Below are 8776 nucleotides of genomic sequence, written 5' to 3' on the forward strand. Positions count from 1 at the left end.
ATGGGTTTGGACAAGAAAATGTGGAGAGAAGGCGAGAAGAATGTTCTTGTCTTTGATCTTGGTGGTGGAACTTTTGATGTTTCCTTAGTGACCGTTGACGAAGGAATGTTCAAGGTTAAGGCCACTTTGGGAGATACTCATTTGGGTGGTGTTGATTTTGATAACAATTTGGTGAACCGTCTTGTTGAATTATTTCATAGAAAGTACAAGAAGGATTTGAAGATCAGTGAGAATTCCAAAGCTTTGGGGAGGTTAAGATCAGCATGCGAGAAAGCAAAGAGGTTACTTTCTTCATCATCACAAACAGTTATTGAGCTTGATTCACTATGTGGAGGGATTGATCTACATTTCACTGTTACTAGAGCTTTTTTTGAGGAAATAAACAAGGATTTGTTCAAAAAATGCATGGAAACTGTGGAAAAGTGTTTGGTTGAGGTAAAAATTAGTAAAAGCCAAGTTCATGAGTTTGTTCTTGTAGGAGGGTCTACTAGAATTCCAAAGATTCAACAACTATTGAAGGAAATGTTTAGAGTCAACGGCGAAGTCAAAGAGCCTTGCAAAAGCATTAATCCCGATGAAGCTGTAGCATATGGCGCCGCAGTTCAAGCAGCAATATTGAATACTGAAGGAGACAAGAAAATTGAAGATTTGTTGCTGTTAGATGTTATGCCTTTTAGTCTTGGTGTTGAAACTAAAGGTGGTGTCATGTCTGTTTTGATTCCGAAGAATACTATGATCCCTACGAAAAAGGAGAATGTATTCTCTATCGCCTCTGATAATCAAGATAGTGTATTGATCAAAGTGTATGAAGGAGAACATGCCAAGACCGAGGACAACTTTTTGCTCGGTAAATTTGAGCTCTCAGCAGCAGGGTGCTCTTTAGTAGTACCAAGAAAGGTTCCAAATATCAATGTTTGTTTTGATGTTGATGTTAATGGAATTTTGGAAGTTACTGCTGAAGATGAGACACAAGGGTTGAAAAAGAAGATCACTATCACCAACATTGAGGGAAGGCTTAGTCCTGAAGAGATGAGAAGAATGATGAGGGATGCCGAGCAGTATAAGGTAGAGGATGAGGAGGTTAGGAAGAAGGTGAAAGCAAAGAACTTGTTTGAGAATTATGTTTATGAAATGAGGGAGAGAGTGAAGAAGCTTGAGAAGGCAGTGGAGGAAAGTATAGAATGGCTTGACAGAAACCAATTGGCAGAAATTGATGAGTTTGAATTCAAGAAACAGGAGTTGGAAAATAGTATGAAGTTTCTCTAATTTTTGATGCTAGGTAAAAGATTTAAGAACAAGTGTCTTGAGTGTGAAGCAATGTAAAATTGTTTGAGCTTTGTTCATCAATTAGTGTCTATGAAATTCTCTTTTCTAATTTATGGTGAATTTCTTCTATCCTACATTTATGACTTATGGTTATGCAAGAAATGTTGAGTTTAAAATTACGTTCTGATGATGTGTGTGCAATGCAATCGATTAATTGCAATAAAATAATGTACAATATTAGGAAGTTTTCTGTGACTTTGATGAGTAGTTAGAAAAATTGAGTAGCTTAGATGACCATAAATTCATTAAGATGGACCCAAATATACTTGTTGAACAGATAGAACTACCACTCCGGTTGACCCAAGTTATATGCATTTTTATTTGTAAAAAAGGCATTTTGACAATTTACTACAATTTAAGAAATATAGTTCATTTTGTATAAGAAGAAACAAATCTTACCACTAATTCCCAAAGTTCCGAGCCAAAGCGAAAAGGATATTTCATCACCGACTGGATTGGCTAAACGATGCTAGATGAAAGCACGCTATATACATCATTAGTTGAATGGATTTAAATTTTTAATTTTTTCTTATAACAATGATCGGAGGGTGTATGAAGTATCAGATGACTTCGGCTGAAGATATTTACTATTAGGCTGTTGAAAGATTAATATCTTTCATTTTGTTAAGAATCATAACGGTGGCCATTATATTTAGATCATAATACATTTATTCTTTTGGTAGATAGACGAAATGGCAGAGCCATTATAAACTTACACACACAAAGCAAAATGATGGAGAACTATCAGATTTTATTTTTAAAATATTTGAAAATTAATTTTAAAAAATAAAAAAATCATAAAAATATTCATGTTTTTTTTCAAAAATTTGAAAAATCGAAAAAAAATTAAAAATTAAGAAAAATTATTAAGATTTTTTCCTAAATAGAAAAAAACAGAAAAGTAGTCGGATTCTTTCCAAAAAATTTAAAAATCTATTTTTTTTCAAAAATTTAAAAAATCAGAAAAAAAAACCATATGATTTATTTTGAAATTTTAAAATTAGAAAATATAATCAGATTTTTTTTTAAAATTAAAAATATTTTAAAAAATTCTGGAATTTAATTTTTAAAATATGAAGAAAAAAAATTTAAAAATTATATAAGGTCAGATTTTTTTAAAAAATATTATGGAAAAAATTTAAATTTTTAAAAAACTGGATGCAAATATAGAGGGTTTGCCATCGTCGTGGAAAAATGATTTTTTTCCCAATATTTTATAAAAAAAATTTGAATAAAAAATCTGAATTTTTTCAAAAAATCTGACCTTTTTTTTATTTTGAAATTTTTTTCCGTGGAAGTCTCCTCTCTCGGAACGAACAGGAACCGCTCTGATCGGCGTCATCGGCTGCTCAGAGGGCGTTCCTACTTTCTGCCACTTCACAGACTCCTGCACCAGCTCTTCAGAAGGATCCTCTCCTTCCAAGTCGACCACTGGACTAGAGGTTGAGCCGGGACCAGAACCAGCTATGAGGTGCTCCAAGGACTGAACGTTCTTATGTCGCTTCTTGGCAGAGATCTTCTTGCTCGCTGCATTCACAAGAGCCCCCAAATCTTTCATTTTTCCTACAAAACATTGAAAGGGAAAATTCATCAGATAGGGGAAACAAACAAGAATAAAGCAAGAGGGCAAGCAGATGAAAGACGAAAAGAAAGTATAAACTACCAAGGCAATCTTCAAAGTCTTCAGAAGTCAACAACTCATGGGTATTGATGAGGCGGGCCTCTGTTACTTGGGTCCCGTCCGCGCTCATCAATGGGTTTCCCCGTTTGTCAATCTTGATCCTCCGCGGAAGAGACTAAACAAACGCCCAAAGTTGTTAACGCAGGCCTTTTTCCTCTTCTGTAAGATTGGCGAAGGTTCGACCAAAATCCCTCGTCTCATAGGCAAAGTGGTCTTGAGACCAACACAAATGGAAAAAAGGACGGCGCTCCGGAACACCGTTCTTCACAACTTCCAAAAGATTATCTAAAGCGGCCACACTCTTCGGCAGAACCAAAAAGAAACGCTCTTTGAAACTCCGAACTTTCCCGGCAAATATCTCAAACATCTTCTGGGTCTGACGAAAGGAAACCCAATATGCGCCCCGTTGCAAGGTGAAGAAGGAGAAAAAGACATTTTTGGAAGCAGGAATGCGGAGGTAGTCACACAACAACTCAAAAACCCTCATAAAGGCATAAGAGTTGGGATGAATTTGAGAAGGGGACAACTTAGTCCAACGGAGCATCTCTCGCTGGAAGTCAGAAAAAGGGAGCCGGAAACCCATGTCTTTGAAAACTACTTCATACATGGGAAAGACATAGTTTTCGTACTCCGAACACACCCGGTCAGACGTGCTCGGAAGAATCAACTCCCAATCTTCCACTCCGCCGATGGTCCCAAGAGGAACCTCACCCACTACATCAGCAGCAAAAACGGATTCCGTTTCCAAAGGCTCTTCTCCCAGCCAAGAAGCAGCAGGCGCAACAGCTCCCTCGTTCGCCATAAAAGACCTGAAAAAGCAAGGAAAAAAGTGAATTCAACATTCAGTTCCACCCTTCCTTCACCCATCAGGTCAACCACGGCGAGGAAGGGGTCGAGCGCCACCGCTAAAAGTTAAGGGGTAAAAGGAAGCAACATATCTAATTCACGCATCGAGGGAACCAACTCCTGGCGAACGGACCCAAAGCTTATGAAGGAAGCTAAAACCTGTCGCCAACATTTTTCTAAACACATACAGAAAACAGACAGCAAATCTTAAAAACTCCTGATGCACGGTGGAAACCGCCGTAGCCAAACGGCGGAAACCACCGAGTCGGAGTAACTTCTACCCTAAAAGCATGCATTACTACAGTTTCTAAAAACAGAAACTAAGAAAATCAAAAGCACAAAAACGGAAGAAAGGGAGTCATCAGAGCATTACCTCTTACGATGGATGAACTGGACTTGAAAGTGAGAAGTTGAAGGTTCGGACAGACTTCGCCTTTGAAATGACTCTGGGGAAAAAATCTCCAAGTTTCTGAGAAAATGAAACACAGTGATGTTCCAAACAACGTTTGAACTATTTATACTCGTTCATAAAACCACTCAAAAGTCGCGAAGCTCTATCCAATACAGCTCTTCACGTACGACTCTCTTTTCAAGTGACACCTTTACGGTCCAGATTAAATCAAGCCATCCGTCTAAGGGTCCTGATCATTCGTAGCGGTTCTCTAAATGTCAGGATTAAATCAACGGTAATGATGACACCTTGGAAACACAAACCAAGAACATCCTGCATATTATAGGTACTCAAGTACTATAATAGCCTTTACACGTGTCACGCAGAAACCAAAGGTCATGTCTCTTCAATTTTTCTCTCGAGACGTGGGCATTAATTGCGGAATGACATTCGACCAAACTTCCTGGCGAGGGAATCTTCATGTCTGTTCTTGCTTCGACCGAATACTCGAAGACCGAACATGACTCATCCCTCGGGCAAACTTACTCAGTTAGAGGACAAGTGGAGTTTTGAGGATAGCAAGCCCGTTCGCACACTTGCTCGCCCAGTCCTCATAACACTCGACCATCCCTGCAAACAGTTCCTTAAGTCGGCGATACCTTCATGTCTGGCGAAGCAAGACTCTTTCCACTTTCGGAGAAGAGAGCACGTGAGACAAATCTCCTCCTGTGGCCGACCACGAAAGATCAAAACGCCCGCACTTAAGTCATCACTCTTCATCAAGAGCAACGACTTGGGGGGCTACTGTTCTGGACCGGCCAAAAGGATCTTTGGCCCATTTCTAAGGCCCAATACAATCCAAAACCCAAACTCCACGTTGGGCAACGTTACATGCGACACACCCCCTTTCCGTGAGGCGGGTGCACGGAGCGAGCGAGACCGGTTCAAACGAGCCACAACGTCTCTCTGCACGTTCCCGCAATAAACTCTCCGGCGGTTACACTTCCCACGATTTCGTAACCGCCAGAGCCAGGTGTGCCATTACAACGGCTCTGCAGCCCTCCACCTCTATAAATAGGGGCCTCTAAACCCTCACTCTCTGATCTCTACTGACTTGAGCGTCGGAGTGCCTGCAGGTACACACCCCCTATCCGCTCCAAGAAGCATTCTAACGTATTTCACCACCATCACAACCACCGCATTCAAAGCACCGGCAGTCACCTTCTGATCAGGTACGATCACTTTCAATTATTATTAATGAGTTTTTAATCATTTTTAGTCATGGAAAAACTATAAGAAATATCTTTTAAAATATATTATTGCCATATAATATTTTTAGAATAATATACATATTTGTCGTTTATTTTATAATTAATAATATATTTTATTCTTTCCCCTAAAAAAAATATATTTAGTCAAGACGAACACTAACGTTCTTAAAAAAAAAGAAAAAGATGAACACTAATGTGTCTGTCTTTCCACAATATATTTTTTTTATAATGCAAAAATAATATTTTTATTTATTGTGTCCAAAGAAGTAGGTTTGGGGGCTATAAAGAAATCGTCGAGGTTGGATTCGACGTCCAATGCGCCCTCGGAAAAGTTAGATGCTCTCTCCGGTTGTTCCTATTGTTATATCATTGCCTTCGCCGTTTTCACAACCTCTCGACATCGTTTCGACGATGGGTCCATACACTCCCCCCTTTTTTTAATAATATATATGAGCTTTGACAAAGGATTAGTAACTCGGACACAAGAGTTACTAAAAAAAATTAGAGGTATTGGTAACTCGAACACAAGAGTTGCTTTAAAAGATTTATTTTGGTTTCATAAATTAGTATTAATTTTTATTTCTTTCGGGACAGATGCGGTCTGCCTATTACAGATTCCCTAAGTCTGTTGGTTTTCTTTTCCTTTTTCTTTCTTGTCTTGAGTTTTTTTTTTTACAAATCCCCCTTTTTTTTAATATTTTTTTTTGTTTGGCGGCATAGGATGGAGGTCCATCGGGATGCCAACCTAGTTGGGATGACGTGCTACCTCTTGATGCTTGTCCTTTCTCCAAGCTTATAAAAAACAAAGGATTAGAATGGGGTGAAACATTTCTTTTATCAATTGATTTTTTTTTTGTAAAACCAAGCTTTTCAGGAAGAGGAAGGAGAAGGAGAAGGTGGAGAAGGAGAAGGAGGAGGATGAGAATGAAAAGGAGAAGGGGAAGAAGGAGAAGCATGAGGATGAGAAGGAGAAGGAGAAAGGGAAGAAGGAGAAGAAGAAGAAGATATGATATTAATTGCATCAGGAACCTCTCCCTCCGAAGTCAATTTTGAGTTGAAGATTCAATAATTTCTTACCTTCCAAATCTGCCACACAACTGTGTGCCATATCAACAGAAAACCTTTTAACCCTTTCCCTTTTCTTCCCTAACCTGCAAAAAATTGAAGCAAAGTTTTAGGATTATCTAGAAGCACCACCATCACACCTATCCACTTGAACACTCATATCAAATTGCACTAGCAAGGTCATACGTTATAAAAAGACGTGATTTCGACTCATTTACTTCTTCGCACTCTAAACACACCTTGAATCCACTCTACCCGCAACCATTCATTAGCTTCATCGTAAACGATTTGACAAAATAAACTCATACTATTACAAAAAAATTACAATAAGCTTATTCATTAAAGTCATACTAAGCTTATTCATTTGATATATTCAATAAGTGTTATTACAGAATACCAAATTATTACATACTAAGTAAACTCATTTGAATAAGCTTATTTGAATAAAATACATACTAAGTAAAATACATAAGTGATATTTATTTTAAAAAATATATCATTTGAATAAACTTATTAAATAAGCTTATTCAAATGATATATTAAATAAGCTTATTTTTTTTAAAAACGATGAATAAGCTTATTGAATATATCACTTATGTATTTTGTCAAATCGTAAATGAATAAGTGGTATTTTGTCAAGTTTAGTAAAATACATACTAAGTTTAGCTTCATCGTAAATGATTTTTACAGAGGTATTTTGTCAAGTTTAGTATGTATTTTGTAATTATGTTATAAAAATTATTGTTTACTAAAATGGGAACGTGATTCACTAAAGTCGGAAAATCAATGCAGTCACATAATAAATCAATGAGTTGATATACTTCCTAGCTACGCTCGAAATTAAGATATTATCACATAATTAATTTTGGTGTGGATATATCACATAATTATATCCAAAATTTTGTCGTCTTTTAGGTCTAAGCATGTGTCAATTAATAAGTGTATTTGGAGTGTTGTATTTTTTATGACTTAAAAATAAATTAATGATTAATTTTGGCTTTTTCTAAAGAAATAGAGTGGATTGGATAGGGGTGCGTGTTTGGTGTTTTGTTAAATTGTTTGAGAACAAAGTGGAATTGGCTTTAACAGGTGTCACATATGAACACATGTTTGTGGTCCTTTCCATGTCACCTACGCATAAGCTTGCGACACATACTAGGAAAACATTATCTGCGTGTCTACTTTTTTGCTGTACAAAGCTTCAACATAAAACGTTTCTTATTCTCGAAGGTTTTTATAAGTACTTCCTCCGGTCATATTTATAAGCAAAAAAATACTTTTTAGGTTCAATCAACACCTAATGTATTTGGTATTATAAGTACTCCCTCCGGTTATATTTATAAGAAAAAAAACACTTTTTAGGTTCATTCAACACCTAATGTATTTGGTCTATAATATATACCAAAAACACTTACGATGAAGCCTTTACACGTGTCACGCAGAAACCAAAGGTCATGTCTCTTCAATTTTTCTCTCGAGACGTGGGCATTAATTGCGGAATGACATTCGACCAAACTTCCTGGCGAGGGAATCTTCATGTCTTATCTTGCTTCGACCGAATACTCAAAGACCGAACATGACTCATCCCTCGGGCAAACTTACTCAGCTAGAGGACAAGTGGAGTTTTGAGGATAGCAAGCCCGTTCGCACACTTGCTCGCCCAGTCCTCATAACACTCGACCATCCCTGCAAACAGTTCCTTAAGTCGGCGATACCTTCATGTCTGGCGAAGCAAGACTCATTCCACTTTCGGACAAGAGAGCACGTGAGACAAATCTCCTCCTGTGGCCGACCACGAAAGATCAAAACGCCCGCACTTAAGTCATCACTCTTCATCAAGAGCAACGACTTGGGGAGCTACTGTTCTGGACCGGCCAAAAGGATCTTTGGCCCATTTCTAAGGCCCAATACAATCCAAAACCCAAACTCCACGTTTGGCAACGTTACTTGCGACACACCCCCTTTCCGCGAGGCGGGTGCACGGAGCGAGCGAGACCGGTTCAAACGAGCCACAACGTCTCTCTGCACGTTCCCGCAATAAACTCTCCGGCGGTTACACTTTCCACGATTTCGTAACCGCCAGAGCCAGGTGTGCCATTACAACGGCTCTGCAGCCCTCCACCTCTATAAATAGGGGCCTCTAAACCCTCACTCTCTGATCTCTACTGACTTGAGCGTCGGAGTGCCTGCAGGTAC

General features: G+C 38.3%; 1 protein-coding gene across 1 annotated transcript; it reads left to right on the forward strand.

The window, feature by feature from the left end:
- LOC146906871 (heat shock 70 kDa protein-like) lies at positions 1-1510 on the forward strand. The gene has a single exon (XM_085728980.1). It carries the CDS (start codon positions 1-3, stop codon positions 1264-1266), a length of 1266 nt encoding a protein of 421 aa, XP_085585106.1. The 3' UTR covers positions 1267-1510.
- Positions 1511-8776: the final 7266 nt, after the last annotated feature.

This window comes from Medicago sativa, chromosome 7 (genome assembly GCF_051527215.1).
Source record: "Medicago sativa cultivar Bolivia chromosome 7, Bolivia_mono, whole genome shotgun sequence".
NCBI lineage: Eukaryota > Viridiplantae > Streptophyta > Magnoliopsida > Fabales > Fabaceae > Medicago > Medicago sativa.